This window comes from Hakea prostrata, chromosome 3 (assembly GCF_041222555.1).
Source record: "Hakea prostrata isolate BN-2017 chromosome 3, UWA_Hpros_2, whole genome shotgun sequence".
NCBI classification, from domain to species: domain Eukaryota; kingdom Viridiplantae; phylum Streptophyta; class Magnoliopsida; order Proteales; family Proteaceae; genus Hakea; species Hakea prostrata.
Genome location: NC_142602.1, coordinates 14,267,805 through 14,289,109, shown reverse-complemented (window position 1 = coordinate 14,289,109; position 21,305 = coordinate 14,267,805). Strand labels below are relative to the sequence as shown.

At 39.6% G+C, this 21,305-nt stretch overlaps 3 protein-coding genes and 1 pseudogene across 3 annotated transcripts; 3 read left to right on the top strand and 1 right to left on the bottom strand.

Annotated features, from left to right (window-relative positions):
- The first annotated feature begins 80 nt into the window (after positions 1–80).
- Positions 81–1,081, top strand: LOC149021012 (HSP20-like chaperones superfamily protein). Its single transcript, XM_089149271.1, has 2 exons — positions 81–381; positions 480–1,081. The coding sequence occupies exons 1-2, from the start codon at positions 243–245 to the stop codon at positions 764–766; spliced, it is 426 nt and encodes a 141-aa protein (XP_089005397.1). The 5' UTR covers positions 81–242; the 3' UTR covers positions 767–1,081.
- Positions 1,082–2,231: 1,150 nt separating this feature from the next.
- On the top strand, positions 2,232–3,393 carry LOC149021011 (uncharacterized). Its single transcript, XM_089149267.1, has one exon. The coding sequence runs from the start codon at positions 2,578–2,580 to the stop codon at positions 2,968–2,970; it is 393 nt and encodes a 130-aa protein (XP_089005393.1). The 5' UTR covers positions 2,232–2,577; the 3' UTR covers positions 2,971–3,393.
- Positions 3,394–8,980: 5,587 nt separating this feature from the next.
- On the top strand, positions 8,981–12,146 carry LOC149021010 (putative inactive receptor kinase At1g48480). Its single transcript, XM_089149266.1, has 2 exons — positions 8,981–10,434; positions 11,142–12,146. Exons 1-2 carry the CDS (start codon positions 9,129–9,131, stop codon positions 11,777–11,779), a joined length of 1,944 nt encoding a protein of 647 aa, XP_089005392.1. The 5' UTR covers positions 8,981–9,128; the 3' UTR covers positions 11,780–12,146.
- Positions 12,147–14,279: 2,133 nt separating this feature from the next.
- On the bottom strand, positions 14,280–17,846 carry LOC149021009 (pentatricopeptide repeat-containing protein At1g20230 pseudogene; annotated as a pseudogene).
- Positions 17,847–21,305: the final 3,459 nt, after the last annotated feature.

The window sequence follows — 21,305 nt, the reverse complement described above, 5'->3', positions numbered from 1 at the left end:
ATTTTAGATACTAGATCAAGGGTGCAAATCATGCTTTAATGATCTTTCTCATCGTCTTCTCCAACGAGAATATCGCATAAGATAAACGAAAGAAAGAGTAAGACCCAGACTTGTAGAGAACGTTCTAGACCCTGTTCCGTAGCCCTTAGAAGCTGACATTATTAAACCAGAGAAGCGATTGGAGAAATTAAGCAAGTGACAGAAGCAGGTGAGATTCTCGGTTCATTCCTAACATATCGACGATGGCGGATAGTTTTTTGGGAGACCCTTTCAGGCGCTTCTTCTGGAGCCCTCCAATCATTCGTCAGTGGTCTGGATCACTAGGCCTGATGGATTGGCTTGAAAACCCCACTGCTCACATCTACAAGGTTAACGTTCCAGGTAACCTTCCAAATTTTCTGCCAATTGACGTTCTCGTTAGTGGGTTTTTATGGGTTGTGTCTGATTTTATTGAATTTTAATGCTTTATGTTCGAGTAGGATTTGGGAAAGATGACATAAAGGTTCAGGTTGAAGATGGGAATGTTCTGCTGATAAGAGCAGAACGATCGAAAGAGGAATCAGTTGGGAAAGATGCAGTTTGGCACATTGCTGAGAGAGGGACTTCCAAGGGAGAGTTCGCTCGAGAAATTGAGTTGCCGGAGGATGTGAAGGTCGACCAGATTAAAGCTCAGGTAGAAAATGGTGTCCTTACTATCGTCGTCCCCAAAGATGCAACTCCAAAACCATCCAAAGTTCGTCATATTAACATTTCCAGCAAGCTCTGAAGTTGAATTTTTTTGAAATAAAATGAAACTCTACTTATAATAGTGCAAGAACGACATGTCTTGATCTCTGCTGTTCTGTTCTTGAGACTGTATCATAAAATTCTGAATAAATATATGTCTTAAATCACCTTGAACTGAATTAGTGTTGTGGATTCTTGTTAGTCCAGCCGATTCTGATTTTATGCTTGAAGATTGTAAATTGTCAATTGTATATTGGAGATGCTGCCACATGAAAAGCCAAAAAATAATTAGTCATCTTATCTTATGGAGCTACCATGGATATTGAGTGTGATGAAAACTCATTGCTGGTGAATGAATCCCTGGGAGAAAATGGAATAACACTCCAAAATTAGCAATTAGCGCAGTATATGAAGAAGCAATTGACTTTATAGTTGGAAAATTTTAGTCCAAATTTATCTTGTGTATTGCAATTATCATCCTTAGGGAAAATTGATGCGATCTCTTATTGTAATTCTTACCTCTCCTAAGTCCTAACCCCCTCCCCATAACCCCTGTCATCACATTGTAATTACCCTTACCACTTTGCTTGAACTCTCCATTGCCCTTTTACTTCAACAATCCCTTCACATTTGAGCTTTTTCCTCCATGGTTGTCTTTAGCATTATATGTATGTCTATATACAACAAAGGAAATGCACAAGAGGAACCTCTTCACTCTACAATGGGAGAATTTGTACGACTGCATAAAGTATTGGATCTTGGCAATGTAGCAAGTGAGAGCATGCACATAATTTTGTCCATAATAGTACGATTTATCCTTTCTGCTACACCATTGCATTGTGTTGAGGTGTATTGGAAACAGTTTTCTCATATTCGATGTTAAAATTGCACAAGACTTGATTTTGCTGGGTATTTTGTGGCAATAAGTAAAAGCCCTTCAGAAGATGGACAAGATAAAAACCTTCAAGTCTTCTCAGGACATGCTTTGAATTTTTCTTATTGTAACAGACAAGTTTATATATTGGGTGGGTGGGGGGGGGGGTTGTATTATATAATATAGCTATGCCCTTGGTCTCGAGGGGATATGCTTGGAGTCTTTGCATCGAATGGCATTAAGTTTTTTGCAGATGGTGGGAGTTAGCCCCATCTGTTCGTGGCTTTCTCTGGTTCTCTTATTTTTTCTGTTTTTTATTTATTTTTTTGAAAATTGGTCTCAACTGTTGCATGCAGCGGCATCTCCAATGATCCCCTTAGTCTATGATGTTGATGCAATTACTAGCGCAAATAGGGCATATTCACATGCTCAAACGGTTGGTCAATCCTTGAATTCAAATCCAAAAATTGGGATTTATTGGTGTGGTTATAACTTCCCTCAATAATTGAGATTAATTGGGTGGTTATAAATTTCAACATTTTGCAATGGTTTTAATGAGGGATGAATTAGAAGCAGTTACTCGGTCTCAGGGTGATCTTCCAACAAATGTGCAACACATATTGGTTGAACCAAAACTGACCAGATCAATTCGATCCAAACCAGTCAACTCAAACTCGATCAGACTCGGCGAACCGACAATTTTCTTTTCCTTCATTTCGAAGCAAAAACTACCAGAAAGAACGAACGTGTGGAGTGTTGACGCGTAAAGTGCTGGAAGCTCTGAAAGCTGATTCTCCCTCCCACGCGCCCCAAGTATTCTTTCGCCACCCGTCTCTGTCTCCATCGTCTTCTTTACTTCGCTAGCGCTACCTTCGCTCTTATTTAACTCAATTTCTCCTTTTCCGAATCTCCAAATCGCCATCTCCCCTTGAATCGTCACAGGTTTCTGTAAATTAGGGTTTGTGATTCATTCAGCCATGGCTTTGGAATGGGTTGTTCTCGGATATGCCGCCGCTGCGGAGGCGGTCATGCTGCTCTTGCTCACCCTACCAGGTCTGGATCGGCTTCGGAAGGGTCTCCTCACTGTTACCAGAAATCTACTGAAGCCGTTCCTTTCGGTGGTTCCGTTCTGCCTGTTTCTGTTGATGGATATATATTGGAAGTATGAGACGAGGCCGAGCTGCCAGGGCGCATCATGTACTCCCACGGAACATCTCCGCCATCAGAAATCCATCATGAAGAGCCAACGTAACGCCCTTTTGATCGCCTTTGCTCTCATCTTTTACTGGCTTCTCTACTCCGTTACCCATCTCGTCGTCCGCCTCGACCAGCTCAACCAACGCGTCGAGAAGTTGAAGAATCAGGATTAACTGGAAAAAAAGATAGATAAGCTTGTATTTGTTTCAGAATCCTTGTTCTGTTCCCCAGCGGATTTTAATGTCGTTTTTGGACTTTGATGAATTGTATACATGTTTACGGATGTTAGTGGAGACTTGGTAGGGCAGTCGTAATTGATGGATTTACCCAGTCAATTGCATGTATGATTCGTTCGATGCTTCAAAATTAGGTTTTGATTATGGTTTACAACTCTACTCTTATTGATTCTTGAAATCAGATTAGGGTTAAATTGCAGATTATGTGTGCGCGTGGGATTAAGTGAGGAATCAATCCGTAACCATTTACTTAAGGTAATATGTTTTGACGATCTGTTTGTGCAAAGAAAACGATATTTCGCACTGGATATCCAATCCAACAGATTAAGCTCTGGGGCTTATTTCCAACTTAAAGTTGTCTATCAAGTATCAATATTGAACAGCTCCTTTCGTGTAGAAAGAAAGTCATTTTAGGAATGATCCCAAAATGATAAAAGAGTTCTCAGTTGATACTTTACTTTGCTTTCATTGTTTCAAAATGGCTTATAGGGAATTATTCATGATATGAGGATTGTAGCAAAATGTTATTTATATGTTGGGCCTCTTTTTTCCTGTTTGTTTCTTATAATCGTGGGAGTTCTGTAGCTTCAGTTTCTGCTTTGTGGGAATCTGGTTATAATGACCAAAATGATTTGATGGTTAAAAGAGGCTGAGGAAGCTGCACTCTATATTCGGTGATCCTCCTCTGAGCAGTTTTGTAGGCATTTGGGTATTCTTATTTACCATTAGCTAGCTGATTTAGAATTGGGGTTTTGCCATAGACAAAATCTTCAGTGAAGTTCAGCTGACATATTCTAGATGTTTTGGATGAGTGATCTTGAAACAGAGTCACCCTTCCAACATCCTAAAGGTGATGGGATTAGTGAAGGCATTATAGCTGGAGAGAACAATATTGTTCAACTGAGGGAGGGTCTCTCTTCAGTATCCCTTTCTGATTCTGATTTGTTAGACAGTATTTCTATATAATTAATGCTTTCTCTCCCACGTTTCATTCTCAATCGCCATATTTTCCTGTATAAATGAAGGGAATTATCAGTGTTTCATGCGAAAACAATCAAGCCCACAAGCTATGCTACTTGGGCATGCAGTCATTAATGGGCCAGACCCACGTTGCATTTTTCATTAGCATGATGTGAACATCTACAAGGAGTTACTAGTCAGGGATCCACTCATTCATGAGTTGGGCTACCTTTTAATAGAGTTACAGTGCGCATGAGGCCATTGTCAGGTGACTCTGTCAATAACTCCTGTTAGGTTTCTGAGCTGGGTGAACAGTTTGCATTGATGAGGAAGTTGTGTAGAAAACTGGGTTTCCACAGGGATTTCATGGTTGAGTGATCATTACTGCTTGTGTGATTTCATCAGATCGTTGTGTTTTTTTCTACCAGATCGTTGTGTTGGTGGCTAGGTTTATTGCATTCAGGAACTATATGGTGTTTCCAGAAAAGTTAAAGAGCTAATCCAACAACTCTGGGGATCAACCTTCTTCATAAAGTCTTACCAAAAAAAACCTCTGCTACCACTAAAGAAAAACTTTCGCTTACGGATAATATCTTTGAAAATCATCGTTTTAGGTTAGAATTCCTTGATTTTCATTTATCGTAAAGCAAGTCCTTCATTAATTGAGGACTTGATTAAATAGCACCCCATTTACAGATATGGATATAGATTTTATCAGATTTGACTTCAACTTGTCTGGTTTCTTCTTATTGGTATTGAGCATGGAATTTCATACATTTATGAATCCAACACACGAACTCAACTCTAGAACCAAAAATGAACCAAACCCAGATACTGGTATATAATTGTATATTATACTTTTGAGCCCAAAAAATTGTATATTAATACATTCAACTTGCCTGCCAACCACCAGGCTATCATGGCTCAACCACCATATGGAAAAAGTGAGAAAGAGAGAATTAAATATGATTCTCAACCAATTATACAGTGACTACACACATTATTTATGGACTCCCAAGACCAAAAATGATGCGCCTTTTAGCCATTCTCAAATAAGTATGTGCTGTTAAATCTCATAATTAATCTATTGAATGTAAAACCTCATTATGATAAAAGAACATAAAACCTCATTATTATGTTTTAATCTTTATAACATTTTCCATTCCTCTATGATATCCTATCTCGTACGATCGTGTCAAAAAGGATACGAAAGGTGAAACTGGTTTTCTAAATTTCATAATAATAAAGTTTCTAGATTAAGATTTAAGTTTATGGTACTTAGTGTTGATGACTCTACAAATCCATGTAGGGCTAATTGTGGTACGAAAGATTAAAAAACGTACAACATTTGATTGTATCGGTTGACATCGATATCTTAAAAAAAATGACATTAATGTCACAACTTATACTTGAGTTATCCCATTCAAAGGGAAATTAATTCTGGTTAGCACTTAGCAGAGACACTTCTGCAATTAGGTAGCACCCAAATTTTTTAGGATACATATACTCTTGACCATGTCAACTATATTGGACCTTACTTGAATTAATGTGCAGGACCGTCATGTGAAACATTTCGGTCGAGATTTTGATCTCAACCATTGAAATCTTGATTGAGATTTTGGATCCGACAGACCAAAATCTCACTTGACTATCATATGCATTTAATGTGCATGACAGAATGATTAAATTAATTTCGAACTATATTGGGGCAAGACAGGCTCTACATAATGGTTAGTGTAAGGTCAGGGGCCATCGAAGCAGGCCCTTAAGTTTCATTAATTGAACCATAATCAGCGGCATCACAAATGAACCAGCTGGGGTAGCTTAATTACTCACCATCACTTTGTTAGGGATACCTACCCATTCATTATTCAGAGCTCGTCCCATAGCTAAGAGCACCAAGAATATATTCATACAAAAACCCGAGATGGAGACTTAACATGCCGTAGGTTTTTTAGCTAGCTGCTAGTTGTAGTCATGCATACATTGGAGGAGTGGACGGGCATACTGGCCTTTCTGCCGATTGTCTTTATCGTTAAAAATTGACTTTGTTTGAGAATGCTCCCTATAACTAGCACTCTTATTAATTCTTTTTTGTCTTTCTTTCTCCTTATACACAGGCATGTGGGACAGGATTACATACAAACACTATCATCTTTTCAGATAAAATGTATGCAATAACTATTTTCTTCTTTTTTTTCTTTTCTTTTTTAAATAAAGATACAAAATAACCATTTTTTTGATAATAATATATTTATATATAAAATAACTATCACACCTTCACCAAACAAAAAAATACATCATTATATGTTACATGGACCCAAACTTACTCATCACTGTTAAAATTAAAAAACCTTAAAAGACAAACCCTATCAAAATTTTAAGATAAGATTCGACTTTGGTAGTCAAAACAAATTCCTTTTAGCTGTTTTATTCCATGTCTCCACCTAAATCATCTTACATATAGATTTAAGCAAATTTAGTAACTTTTTCTTCTATTGAGAATCCATACAGACCTTATCAAAGTTAAAAAAAATTTTTTTCTTTACGGGATTGAAGTGGAAGCTTGTTATGTATACCATCAAATAGAGCCGAAACATGAACTAACTGTAAAGAGATACCAAGCGTTGTTGAGAATTCACCATAATTTGAAAAAGAAACTCTAATAAATAAATATCATAATGTGCAACTGTTATTGGTTCTTAAATGCATACAAGTGTGAATAATTGACAAATAATTTCCATGAGACCTGGCTTTCAAATAATAAATTGAACAGATAGATTTTTCTCCCAACCAACCTAGAGTTAGGTTAGCCTACCTGTTTATTCCTTCCATAAATGAGTTTTTCTGATGGTTATAAGTATTAACCATGTTTCCTATCAACCATGCAATTGTCAAGACTAAACCAGTTTTACAAGAAGATTGTCACAAAAGAAATGGATTTGGAGTCAATCCTAATTTCTATAATGGGGCCTAAAAACCAAACGTAAGCAGGAAGCTATGGACAGCAAAATTGAAAACACAAAAGCAAAAATGTTTTCTTTGTGTGTTAGTGTGTTACTCTCTGAGACCCTGAGCATGAGGGAATCACGAGAAAGAAAAAGCTATAAAGCACATATTCGAGGATTGAAGCTGCCATTACTGTCCATGTGAGAGTAGCTGCAAAAGAAAATTGAAAAGAAAAGCCGAAACCTGCATTGCAATTTCCAAGTTCCAACTCCAGAGGAGTTAATTTAAAAGCCTTTTTCTTCCATGGGTGGTTGGATCTACTCTCTACACAAAGTTTGATTCTCTTTTGTTTTTCTTCCTTCTTCTTAAGCTACTCTAATTAATTACAATGAATGACTCATTAACAAGCCCTTAACTTCACTCTTTCTCCTTACTCAATTTCTTAATTAATTACTCTATTTTTTTAACCTTTTCTTCCTTAATTCCCACCTTCCACTAGGTTGTTGCCACCTAAAAATTGTTAAACACGAATTCAAAACCTTCTCCATTCTACTGGAATAGATCAAAACTCAAAACCCAAATCTTAAATCAAACCAAACCAATTCAATTCTTACACTAAACTTTGCTTTGTAGGATAATATAAAGAAAACATTTTTGTTGGGTAAATCTTAATCCTTCCTTTAAATGCTCCAAAAGCTCCTTCCTTTGGATTCCTATTTTTTATTTTTTGTGTTCTCTAATTATCATTCCAACAAAGCTGCCAGCTCGAAAATAATGTTCTTGTCACTGTTGCCTCTTTTCTTGACCCATTCTACAGCAAAAGACAGCCCACCTAGGCCCATTCTCACGTTTCATCATCAGTATCTAAATGTCCCTACCACCATCATCACCACAAGCATCGATCCATTAACTACTTTGGGAATATATTAGATCCAAGTGGATGATCTGCACCGTCCATTTGCCACTTCGGATGTGGTGGAGAGCGTCCGAGATAAAACCAGTTAGCATAAGCACCCACCACGTGTATGATTTCTATTGAACAGAGTTATCTATAACTAATGTTTGGCGCTGTTACACGTGGCACACAGCCAGCGCGCTGATCCCCTAATCCAACCAGAGAGATAGTGGTCGGTCCACATAATCCCTGTTTTCGGAATTCAAATCTTTTCAAGTTTTCGGAAAATCTGGAATCAGTTTTGAATACACGTGTTTAGGATCAGTGGGACCCATGGACAGAGCACTTGGCGCGAATTTTCACCATTTTTTATAGACTGGGAAGCTGTGGGCCCCGCAGTTCTATTACCTGCTCAGCGTCTCGTCAGATGTAAAAGCAATTAATTAATTAAAAAGCATTTATTAAAATGCCAAAATTACCCATGCAACCGTTTTCCTCGAGAGTGTTTCCTGGTCCAGTGTTCCAGGTTTTAAGACTCCCTAGGTAACCCGGTCGTGTCATCGACGCAGTAGCCGCAGCAATCTTCCGATTCTCCAACGAGGCGGACATGGTGGCCCCACTCTATCTCTCATTTGACGGTTAATCAATTTAACGGCGACGGGCGACTGGGGTGGGAGCGATGATGAGTTTTGTGCAGAGAGGGTGGGACCTACAAGGAATTCCATGAACACCGTTAAACCTCTGCTGCTATCCGCCGTTAGGTTTCTAGGAGTCTACCCTTATCTTGCCGTATAGTTTACTGACTGTTGACACATGCGTTCCCGGATTTCTCCAACTATAATTCTTGACTTTTCTCACTGGCAGTTAAGTTTAAGAGACAAATCCTCACCGTTCGTTCTGTCGGATCTATGTGATGATGAAAACCCGAAACAGATTATCATAGCTCTCTCTTATTAATTTAGCGTAAAAGCTCGGTTATCACTCATCAGGCTTCGTTACAGTAATATCTTCCAGGTTGGTCTCATATATAAATATTAAAAAAAAATTAAAAGCTACCTGTAACTTACATTTTTTTGTCTACCTGAAATTACAAAAAAGTCCAGAAGACGAGGGTTTTTATAACACTGAGCGAAACTTGTCCGTAATATTTTTCTCTTTTGCTCACTCACTCGCTCACTCCCTCTCTGTGTGTGGAGTGTGGACTGCGTTAAAGAAGAGGAGCGGAAAATGGTGGTGTTGGAAACTGCTGTTTGAGGAGAAAAAGAGTGGTTTTGGGTTTGCGAAAACGCCAATGGCGTTGTTTCATTATCTATTTATTGTCTGTTTTCTGGTTTTCCTTCGAGTCGGAAAACCAGATCTTGCGTCGGAAAAGGCAGCACTTCTAGCTTTCAAGTCCTCCGTCGGCGAGTATCTTCGGTGGAACCAGAGCTCACCGACGCCTTGTACATGGCTGGGTGTACAGTGTACGAACAACAGTGTTACCGTCATTCGCCTACCCGGTTCTGCACTTAGCGGCGAAATCCCGACCGGTGTATTTGGCAACCTCAGTCACCTCCGCACCCTTAGCCTCCGTTTCAATGCTCTCTACGGTCAAGTGCCGTCGGATCTCGCCGCCTGTACCGAACTCCGGAATCTCTACTTACAAGGTAACCATTTCTCCGGCGAGATCCCTGGCTTCATGTTTGGTCTCTACAACCTCATCCGCCTTAACCTTGCGCAGAATAATTTCTCTGGAGAGATCTCTTCGGAGTTCAACAACCTCACCAGGTTGGGTACTCTTTATTTGGAGAACAATCAACTCAACGGTTCGATTCCGAATCTACCCCAAATCAAGAATCTTGTACAATTCAATGTCTCGTATAATCACTTGAACGGTTCGATTCCGTCCAGTCTGAGCGGAAAAAGTGCCAATGCCTTCCTCGGGAACTCGCTCTGCGGCGGTCCACTCGCTGCTTGTCCTGGCACGCCTTCGGATGGCGGTGTTACTGCAAAGAAGAAGTTATCGGGTGGAGCAATTGCAGGGATTGCTATTGGTTCCGTCATTGGGTTTTTATTAATTCTGCTCATTTTATTCATTTTATGCCGGAAGAAGAGTAGCGGAAAGACGAGATCGGTAGACATTGCTCCAGTTAAGCAGGGGCCTGAATTGGAGTTGCCAGGTGAAAAGAGAGAAAATGGTAGTTTTAGTAACAGTGTTGTTCCCTCTGTTGCTGCAGCTGCACCGACTGCTGCAACAACGACAGCAGCAGCTCCGAAGGCAGACTTGAATGGTAGTGGGAACAAGAAGCTTATTTTCTTTGGAAATGCTCCCAGGGTTTTCGATCTGGAGGATCTTTTGAGGGCTTCAGCCGAGGTTCTGGGGAAGGGAACGTTTGGCACCGCTTATAAAGCAGTTTTGGAGATGGGAACGGTGTTGGCTGTGAAGAGGCTCAAGGATGTTACCATTTCAGAGAGGGAATTCAGGGAGAAGATTGAAGTTGTTGGATCCATGGATCAGGAAAACTTGGTTCCCCTGAGGGCTTACTATTACAGCAAAGACGAGAAGCTCCTCGTCTACGATTACATGACTATGGGTAGTCTGTCTGCACTGTTGCATGGTGAGACTTTCCTTCTTCTTTTGATTACCTTTGCTGTAACATGCTCTGCTTTTGGTATTCTGTAGGTTTAGTTTCAATTCCCTTTTGGAATGGTAGTTTTTCATCTTAATGATCCTCCGCAAATGCTGCCTCTCATTTTTTCCGGAGATTTTTTTTATTTGTTCTTGTCAAACTATAAATTTCCTGCTCACCTTGTTTAATGAAGCTTAGAGATTCTTTCCCCTCCACACCCCTCCCTCATGAAAAACCAAAAAATTAATAAAAAATCAACGGGCTCACAAATGCACAGAAAACTCTCCGTCTTTTTACTGCACCTCACTGGTTGGATTTTTCCACCATTCAAGCCTGAATTCTCCACGGTTTTTCCTGACTAATGGATCTGTCCTCCAATCACACATTCTTTTTTATTGCACTACCAATTGAAACTGTAGTTGTTTCTGTTCTGTGTTTTTCATGCACGCAGTATTGCATTGTGATTACATGTAATTTGTCATTCTTCTGCAAGTTTCACTATATTGAGTTTGAAACATAATGGTTAAAGTCAGAGCTTTAGGTAATACTTGTCTTAGCAATGTTGTGTTAAATGTGAAATGCATCAATAGTTGCTAGAAGAAAAGCATATGAGCTTATGAAAGCAGAACCAGTGTCTGCCTGACTATGATTTGTCTCCTTCTTTATCTTAATTTATTCTTCTCTCATAATTACAGGAAACAGAGGAGCAGGTAGGACTCCATTGAACTGGTTTACGAGGTCTGGCATTGCTCTTGGAGCTGCTCGTGGTGTTGAGTATCTCCATGCAAGGGGATCCAACAACTCGCATGGCAATATCAAGTCATCCAACATACTCCTTACCAAATCCTATGATGCCCGTGTGTCTGACTTTGGTCTTGCAAACCTTGTTGGTCCTACTTCCACCCCCAACCGTGTTGCAGGATACCGTGCACCTGAGGTGACTGATGCTCGTAAGGTATCACAAAAGGCAGATGTATACAGCTTTGGTGTCCTCTTGTTGGAACTGTTGACAGGGAAGCCTCCAACACATGCCCTCATGAATGAAGATGGAGTTGATCTACCTAGGTGGGTGCAGTCGGTAGTGCGAGAGGAGTGGACATCGGAGGTGTTTGATCTTGAGCTTCTGAGGAACCAAAATGTCGAGGAAGAGATGGTTCAGCTCCTACAGCTTGCAATAGATTGTTGTGCTCAGTATCCAGACAACCGGCCCTCGATGTCTGAGGTAACTCGACGGATTGAAGAGCTTCGAAAGTCCAGCATAGGCCAAGAAGAGGATCTGCACCCTGATCTGGTTGACGAATTGGATGATGGATCAGCCCGGCAAACCAGCTGAGTTGGATCGGGCCAAACATTTTAAGCATATGTTTAATCTGGGTTTCTAGGTGGATTTACTGAATCAAGGTTTCTGATGGAATGAGATCTTCTCATTAAGAATCGACTGGGCGTCTTTTTTCATTCCTCACTGAATAGTGGCAGCCTCTTTTCATTAGTTTTACCTTAATATATTTACATAATGGGGATGGAGGAAGGTGGATTGATCTTCTCTTTCATTTTTCCTCACATACTTCTGTTGTAACTGTGTATCATTTGTTCTTAATGGTGGGTTAGAGGTCAGTTATTGCCAAATTGGGATGGTGTTTGCTGTAATTACATTGGTTTCACCTTTGGAGCAACTTCTCATTTCTCAAGGTTATTGTTTAGTTGTTGGCTTCTCTCTCTAAGCTTACCCATGCTATAACAGGTTGGTAGTTTTCTGACCTACTTTGTGGTTGGAATTGATTACTACATAATTGCTTTCCAAAAAAAGGCTACTACATAGTTGGTGTTGTGCCTCACACTAGAGTTTTGGACTGAATTCCCACACAGGGAGATCACAATCCAAGGTCGGTGAAATGGATTATGAATAATCAAAGAAGAGTTTGGAGCGGAAATTGTGAGGTAGCATGTGTTTTGCCTTAGCTTTGCTTTTATACAATGCTGCAGTCCCCATCCTTTTCATGTTAGGCCATTGGAATTTGAATCTGAAAGGCAAAGGTTGCTTATCCTTGAGGTTATATGACCTTGGATTCTTTCAAATGGCTCCAAGCTTTATTATTCACTTCACCTTTTGTCTGTGTGCATTACTAGCTCCAAGCTTGCTTTATTACTTTCCTTCAGTCCTGTTCCTGTGCATTAACAGTCATGTGAAACAGTCCGACCCATCGGATCGAAATTTCAACCGGAATTTTGGATCTAAAGGTTTGAAATTCTGCATGACGGTGCCGGGTATTTAATGCAGAACTGAAGCAATTTTGCTTTATTATTCACTTCACCTTTTGTCTGTGCATTGCTTGTGTAACACACATCCCATTCCCCTAGTCTGTCAATTCAAACTTTTGTCTGTAAATCCAACCGGTTCAATTAGAATAAAAAATAAATCACTTGTCTTTTTAAAATAAAAATATGTCCAATTTGTAACACACCCATATAAAATTACAGCAAATATTTGGGCCTTTAAAATTGATGTTATTAAAATTTTAGGTAAGGGTTATTGTAAAATGATATTTATACTAATAACAATCTGTTAATATTTTAGCTTAAGTTGACAAGATTCATCAAGAGCTCAATATTGGCCTTCTAATTTACTTTATTTTCTTTCAAGAATATGTAAGTAGTTGGAGGAGAGTTTACGGAAAGGCACCTATAATATATAAAGACATTAGTCAGATCAAATGGAATCGACCCAAACCCCAGTGATACAACATAAATTTGGTGATGAAGGCACCTGAATGCCTAGGCATCGCCTGTTGTCAACGGCCATTAATAAAATTGCAATGAAGGTTAAGGAGATTATAGTATACCTCGAAATCCAAATTTCTGATCCAAACCAAAATCTTATCGATGTAGCTTATAACCATAGGAACAACCCTTTGAAGAACCAGGAAAGGCAATTAAACCCAATGACAATCTATTCTTCTCAATAATAATGTGTTGCACATTTAGGAGTCTAAATATTTGAGTTGAGAATTACTTTCTCAATTGGTCCAAAATTTTGGAAGCCAATAGCCATTGGAGATGAATGCCTGAAAGTGAAGATATCTTGATAGACTGAAGGAGTCCTCTTAAGTAAATTTCAGTAAAAGCCTTAAGATAGTCAGTTCCTGACTTCTTTCTCTATATTATTTATAACTTCTGATATTATGGTTCTGATTTCAACTCTTTAAACTCTTTCATGTACAAACTTTTGAGCTTCAGCACTTACTTAAGAGTTAGCTCACAAGATGGGCATCATAACCTTCTTATTGTTCCCATTAATATCTTTCTTAGAAGATCTTCATATTCAGAATATGCACCCTTTTTCCTGCCAATTGCAGATTCTATATGGCTCTGCTCTAGAGTAAATAACGAGTCATGGCACCTCAGATGATATTGTCATCCCTTGATCAATTTTAGGACCGAAACATGTATTACACGACATCAACATTGGACCCTTCAGGTCATCCATGAAAACAAAGTCATCAGCCATAAGAAGCCAACCAAGCATATTTTCTAAATCCTTCAAGGGTCAATCACCAAGTTTTGCATAAAGAACCACCATAGGCAAGTGGCAACCTCACTTCCCTTTATAGTCCAAGCAGAGAACAGTCATTCTGTTGGAGCTCATATTCTCTCCCAATAAGGGAAGATGTTTGTGGGTCCTCGACTTTTTTATAGGGAACGACTCCAAAACTCATTGAACCATCAAGAAACAGCGGTTTCCACAGGCATTTCCTATCAAGTACATGGAAGGAAGTCATCTCTGTATGGACATTTATCACCATGATTTTTCAGGTTAAAATTTTCAATATAAACATGATTTTTCAGGTTAAAATTTTCAATACAAACATTTGATACTCCTTCTGAGATGAGTTCTGACAGCAATAAAAACAGTTTGAAGTTGAATCACTAGCTTGAAATGTGGGCAGTATAGGTCAAGCAAGAGAACAGTAAGTTGATGTGGACAATAGGAGATAAATACCTAGATGGAAATCCAGCAAGGCCTCAAATAGAGCTGATTGGAAATTTGGAAGGCAAGGACCCATCACCATGTAGCCGATCACATTTAGTTAGGGCAAGGCTTGTTGTTGATGCTGAAAGTGATAAACTGGCTAGAATTACAAAATATGTGAGAGGTCACCATGCATTACTCACCAGCAGAGATAGCTTCCAGTAAACACAAAAATCAAAAGACCTTAATCTCGCAGAACCTCCACGCTCCCTGTCACCATCACTGGATAACACAACTTGGCACTGGACAAGAATTTAAGTCCACTACCTCCCTACAGTTTATTTTAAAGCATATTCTCATATCCTTGTATTTCAGTTTCTGACTAAATAGATCCGCTCATCCCTTCTACCAAAGGACCATGTTAGAATATGAAATAGTGTGAAGCATTCTACCAAGTGGGAATTAATCAAAAATGTCTGAACATTAGATAATTACTCGTGCAAATTCCAACCACTGATGCTGTAACCAACATGGTTGCAAAGATATTTTTCCTTATCCACATCCTTGTACTACAGGCATTCATCTCCATAGCCTTTTTCCTTGGCAGTACAGGCTAGTGGGCCAAGGTTGAGCCCCCCTCTTCTTGAAGTATATATGGTTTTCGTCTACATAATTTTCTTTTTCAATAGCCAAAAACTTTAGTTTCAGGTCCGTGAGAGCAGGATGGACATGAACAATTCATCATATTAATCTTCAGAGTAGCAGACCTGTATAGTTTCCCTGATTCAGGTACTGCAGGAAGAATCTGAACAATTCATCAAATTAACCTTAGGTCATTGGCCTTCCTTAACCATTGGACCTTCAAAGGAACGCATAAGAATGAATTGTTGAATCAGCAGACCATGCAGGTGGAACCATGGAACATATCTTGTCACAGGAACAGTCATCATGTAGGGGATATCTAGAGAGAGATGGCTATCTTTCAGTTTTTCCATCCCCCAACCAACCCCTTTCAATGTCCAACATCTAACAAGAATTTCAGACACCAGAATGAATCTTGATTCTACCAAAAATCTTTACAGGAACACAACCCAGATCTAAAATGATGAAATCTTAGGGAATCCCTCACAGTAATCTGTATTCCAACAATCTTGGACATGAACTTTATGGCATTATGGCAGTCTCTACAGATCCTCAGGTTCTTGAAAACCCTAACTGTTGATCCCCCATTCAGGTTAAGTATGCCAAAAGCGACAGCAAGCCTTTCACTGTGATTGCACAGAACCTCTTCCTTCTCTTCCTGATCTACATCTTGGAGAACAAAATCTGTATCAGGCAAATACCCAGCAAGTCTCATCTTCTCCCCCATTTCATCAAGAAATCTGTAGATCTGGCGACTCTGATCATTTCTCTTATCTCCTACAATGAAAGTATAAACTCTATTTTTCACTTGAACCCAACTGCAACCTGGTACTTTTACAATTCCTCTGTCTCTCATCAATTTTCTAATCTGTGATGCTTCACCCCAGAGCTTGGCATTAACAAGTATGTTGGACAACAAAACGTAGTTCCCTGCATTATGTGGTTCAATCTCAAATAGTCGGTGTGCTGCTATCCGTCCCAACTCAACATTCTTGTACACCCTACAAGCACCAAGCAATGCTCCCCAAGCACTGGCTGTTGATTCCATTGGCATATTCTGTATTAAATCATATGCCTCATCTAGGTAACCTGCACGGCTGAGCATATCAACCAAACATGAATAATGATCAGCATCAGGCTCAACCAAATAGTCCCTACTCATTAAACTGAAAATCAAGCGGCCTTCCTCAACAAGTTGTGAATGGCTGCAGCCAGACAAAACACCAGTGAAAGTGGCATGATTAGGCTTGACACCTGAGTCTATCATCTTTTGGAAAACTAACAGTGCATCCTTGCCACTCCCATGCATTGCATTTGCCATGATCATGGTGTTCCATGCAATTGTATCCCGTCTAGGCAACCTGTTGAATACCCTTTGAGAAAGTTCCAATTCACCGCATTTTGCATACATGAAGATCAGAGCTGTTGCTACAGTTACATCATCTATAATCTGATACCTGAAGATATAGCCATGGATCTCTTTGCCTCCCCTTAAGCTTTCTAAATTTGAGCAAGCCGGCAGGACACTGGCAACTGTGATAGGATTGGGTTTATAGCCTGCATCTTGCATTTGAGCAAATATCTCAAGTGCTTGTTCATTTCGTCCATTTTGTATGCATCCACTAATCACAGCATTCCATGAGGCAGAGTTCAACTTAACCAGTGCAGTACTCATCTGATAGAAGATACTTAGACCCTTTTCAAAGCCTCCAGTTGAGAAATGTGCTGTTAAAATCACATTCCAGGACACTGTATCTCTGTATGCCATGTTATCAAAAATTTTCTGTGCTTGGACCATGTTAGAACAATTTGCATACATATCCACAAGACCACTGCTAACAAAAACATTTCCTCCCATCTCATTTCGAACAACAAAACCATGAATTTCCCTTCCAGAACGAAGGTCTTTTAAAGCAGAGCATGCTGGTAGAATGGAAGAAAGTGTTACTGAGTTGGGTCCTATTCCAGTTAAACTCATTTCTCGAATGACTTGCAGAGCTTCCTTTGGGAGCCCACAACGAACGTAACACGTCAACATCGAGGTCCAGGAAATGACATCTTTAGAGGGCAGCTTGTCAAAAACTTTGCATGCTCCTAATGAGAACTTACACCTCCCGTACATATCGATCAACGCATTGCCCAGTACAAGATCCGAGCAGAACCCATATCTAATAGCGTCTTCGTGAATCTCTTTGGCATTGATGAGGTCTGCCGAGGCCGCACAAGCCTTGACGGCAGATAATAGGACCAACTTATCAGGCTTGACATCCCTCTTGTGTAATTCAGCATATAGCTTCAACGATTCCTGGGGAAGACCCTGTTCAGTAAAAGCAGACATCAAGAGTGTCCATATATGGTTATCTGGTTCAGGTATTTTGTTGAACAACTGGCGGGCATTTTCAAGATCTCCTGATTTCACGTAGAACTTGACAAGTTTTTGGCTGATTCTAGGAGGCAAATTGGTGGGTACCTTTGCAAGCATGAGATTCATGGGATTTCAGAATTGTAAAACCAAATAGAGCATGAACTCGCTCTACTATTCAACTCTTCTTCCCCCCTGATGATTATTGTTCCCGATGAATTTGACCAGCTACCCGATTCCAATCGCGTTATCCTTAGAAGAAAGGCAAAGAGATTGAACTACAACGGTTGTTGGATTCTTTTTACCGTTGCTGTCTGCCAATAACTCAATTAAATAAAATTTAACCTGCCAAAAAGAAACAAACCGAAGCGTAGGCAAAAGTGTTCCGTCCGCCTGGAAAACAAGTAGTAGGACAACGGAAGATCAAAAAAAATTCTTTCTGGAGAAAGTTGAAAATGATCTTTAAAACTATCCTTTTTATGTACACATTCACTTGCCATTTGGTCCCCTATGTTAATTTCCATGCTAAAGTTTTAAGCATAAAGAAAATTTATGATTTGAGTCCTATCTATACAAATACATTTGACAAAGATCTTAATCCTGTGCGTTGGAATACCTTCTAGATTACAATGAATCCACATTACAAATTCCAATAAATGTGCTAATGAAGATAAGTAGCCTTAGCTTTTGGGTTGTGCACTGAGTCTATTGATTCAAGTCTATGATTCAAGTCTACAGACTTGGAATAATTGATTTGAACCGATTTTTGATGATCAAATTTTTTTTTTTATTTTGTGGGTTTTACTAGTTAATCGAAAATGTGTGATTTAAAATTCTAGATTTAGATCAAAGTTCGAATCTCTTCAGAACTAGGGACGAAGCATTGCCAATATTAGTTATATGGAAGCTCTCTAAGGATATAGTCAAGGTACACACAAGTTGTTGTTCCGAATACACCTCAAATCTCCATAAAAAACAAATGATTTATCACCTTTAAAATAATAAGCATGGCACCAATGTCCGAACATATATACGTAGAATTTCAATGTCTGAAGTAAAATAGGGGGCATCAAATTAATGAGCCATACGATATAATTATGGAAGAGAATAATTGAAACCCATTTAAAACACTTAACTACAGTTACGGAGAACCAATTTGGTTTATGCCGAGAAGATCTACAATGGAGGCTATTTGCCTAATTAGGAGACTTGTGAAAAGGTATAGAGAATATAGGAAAGACCTTCATATGATATTTATTGACCTAGAAAAAGCTTATAATAGAGTCCTTAAAGCGTTAATTTGGCAAGTACTAGAGAAAAGAAATATTGCAAGTAAATATGTAGATATAGTTAAGGACATGTATGATGGTTCGGTGACTAGTGTTAGAATAGTGAGGGGACAAAGTAATGAATTCCCGATAATAGTTGGGCTTCATCAAAGGTCAACTTTAAGCCCATATCTATTTGCATTGGTAATGGATGAATTAACCAAAGACATTAAAGATGAGGTCCCCAGGTGTATGCTTTTTGCGAATGATATTATGTTGATTGATGAGACCCAATTGGGGATTAATACCAAATTAGAATCATGGAGAGTAGTTTTGGAATCAAAAGGCTTTAAACTTAGTAGATCGAAGACAGAATATCTAGTTTGTAACTTTAGTCATGATTGAACAAATTATGAGGTGATAATACTTGACAATAAAGAAATTCTTCAAAGTGATTGTTTTAGGTACGTAGGTTAAATCATAAGTAAAAGAGATGATTTAGATGATGAGACTTCCCAAAGAATTAAAATAGGATGGATGAAGTGGAGAGGTGCGTCCGGGGTCTTATGTGATCGGCGTATTCCATTAAAGCTTAAAGGAAAATTTTATAGAACCGTTGTTCGACCCAATTTGTGATGTACGATCTGATTATTGTCTTTGTTAAAAAAATCATATAGATAAACTCGGTGTAGCGAGAAATGAGGATGCTAAGATGGATTAGTGGCAAAACTAGGATGGATAAGATAGGAAATGATTATATTAGATTTGGCACGGGAGTTGCTCCCATAAGTAATAAGCAGCGAGAGGGGGGGGGGGGGGGGACACCCCAAACCCCCCAAAACAAAAAAACACACCCGTGAAAAAAAAAGAAAAAAAAAATCAAGGAAGGAGGAGGGAGAAGGGGAAAAGGAAAAAAAAGGAAAGGGGAGGGGGGGGGGGAGGTAGTGATTGGGGGGGGGGGGGGGGGGGGGGGGGCGGGGGGGGGGGGGGGGAGGGGCGGACCAGCCCCCACAACCCATACACAACAAATAATTTTTTGTGGTGGGGCATGTGGGAATATGTGGAGAGGAAGAGGCTATAAAGAATGTCTCAATCATAAATATCTTCTCTCTGGATATTCTTTATTTATAGTGGAGTTCCTCTCTATATATGGCTCCAGTGTTATTATTGTGTCTCTCTCTAGATTGTATTGGTGGGTCTTCAAACGACGGTGGTATCGGCGAGTTAGTATGCCGTGGTTGGGATAGTCGAGCTTCCACATGGAAAAGGAAAATTCCTTGGGGGTTGTTTGTTTGGTTTAGGGTGTGAGTATCTACTTATAGTATGCTCGTGATTGCACTAGGTGGATCCTTCACATCAGAAAAATAAGTAAGATATTGTTTTCATCCTACGGAGCGGAAGTGCAATTTCCGTGGTTTCTTGGGTATCCTAGAAAGGTGTATTGGGTGATTAAGTGCATGTCTAGGAAAATTTTGTCTAAGAGCGGTTTAAGCGGACGGGTCCCTGGTCTTTCTGGAAATTTTCTGGTGCATTTGGTTCAACCATATACCGGTGGAGATAACTTGAGAAGACAAGTTTCACGTGAAATAGTGGGAGACGGCAACACGATTCGTGATAGAAGCAATGGGGAAAAATTGATATCGGCAAGTTTGAGGCACGAAATTCTCATTATGGAAAATGAAGATGAAGGCATTATTGATAAAAGATAAGCGCACGGAAGCCATCGGTGTTCGGGGCGGAGTTCACGGACAACGAAAAGTGGAGCGGAATAGATGCGATCGCTCTTTCGTTTGCATCTAGCATTATCGGATGATATTTTAGCGGGGTAGAAGAAGAAAGCCAAGGAGGTTTGGGATCACCTCACAAATTGTATGAAGCCAAATCACTAAACAAAATCTTCTGAAGAGAAAGTTGATACCTACGGATGTCGAATCTACATCGATTCTGAGCATTTACATACTACGATTTCGTTATGTTCTCAACTTTCAACGTTGGGACATAATGTTTCACCACGAGACGTTGAAATTCTACTCCAAAGTCTTCGATTCATATGACCCAACATTATCAATTTAACCGGAATATCCTCTCGATTATTTGGTATTGATGATGTAGCTACAATTCTTGGAAGAAGAAAGTAGCGAAAAGGCGGGGAAGATAGACAGGCAAGCTCACAACAAGGAAGCTTTGTCATGACTCGAGGAAGGTCAACGGAACGTGATTCCAGTGGGAGTCACAATCAAGGGAGGTCAAAATCGGGGTAAGAAGAATTTCAAGTGCTACAATTGTGGCAAAAGGGGACACTTCAAAAAGAGTGTCGATTCAAAAAGGGTGTAGATAAGGGAGAGACGTCTCAAGGGTGCATTCTTTGAAGGAGATATTCTTTCTGACGAATCAGCAATGGCGCCAAGGATAGATTGGAACATAGTGATGCTTGGATCTTGGATTGGGAGCAACATGGCACATGACCTCTCGAGAGATTGGTTTCAAACTTATGAACCTATCTCTACGAGGCTGTGTACATGGGAAATGATCATGCCTTGGAGATTGTTGGAGTTGGCACCATCAAGTTGAAGATGTACGATGGTATGGTACGCACTATTCAAAATGTGCGGCATGTGAA

What these genes read in the sequence shown, in the direction of transcription:
- LOC149021012 (XM_089149271.1), top strand. Translation starts at nt 243, where the DNA reads ATGGCGGATAGTTTTTTGGGAGACCCTTTCAGGCGCTTCTTCTGGAGC. An exon ending in CTACAAGGTTAACGTTCCAG is followed by an intron (nt 382 to 479) that starts GTAACCTTCCAA and finishes ATGTTCGAGTAG; the next exon opens with GATTTGGGAAAGATGACATA.
- LOC149021011 (XM_089149267.1), top strand. Translation starts at nt 2,578, where the DNA reads ATGGCTTTGGAATGGGTTGTTCTCGGATATGCCGCCGCTGCGGAGGCG.
- LOC149021010 (XM_089149266.1), top strand. Translation starts at nt 9,129, where the DNA reads ATGGCGTTGTTTCATTATCTATTTATTGTCTGTTTTCTGGTTTTCCTT. An exon ending in TCTGTCTGCACTGTTGCATG is followed by an intron (nt 10,435 to 11,141) that starts GTGAGACTTTCC and finishes TCATAATTACAG; the next exon opens with GAAACAGAGGAGCAGGTAGG.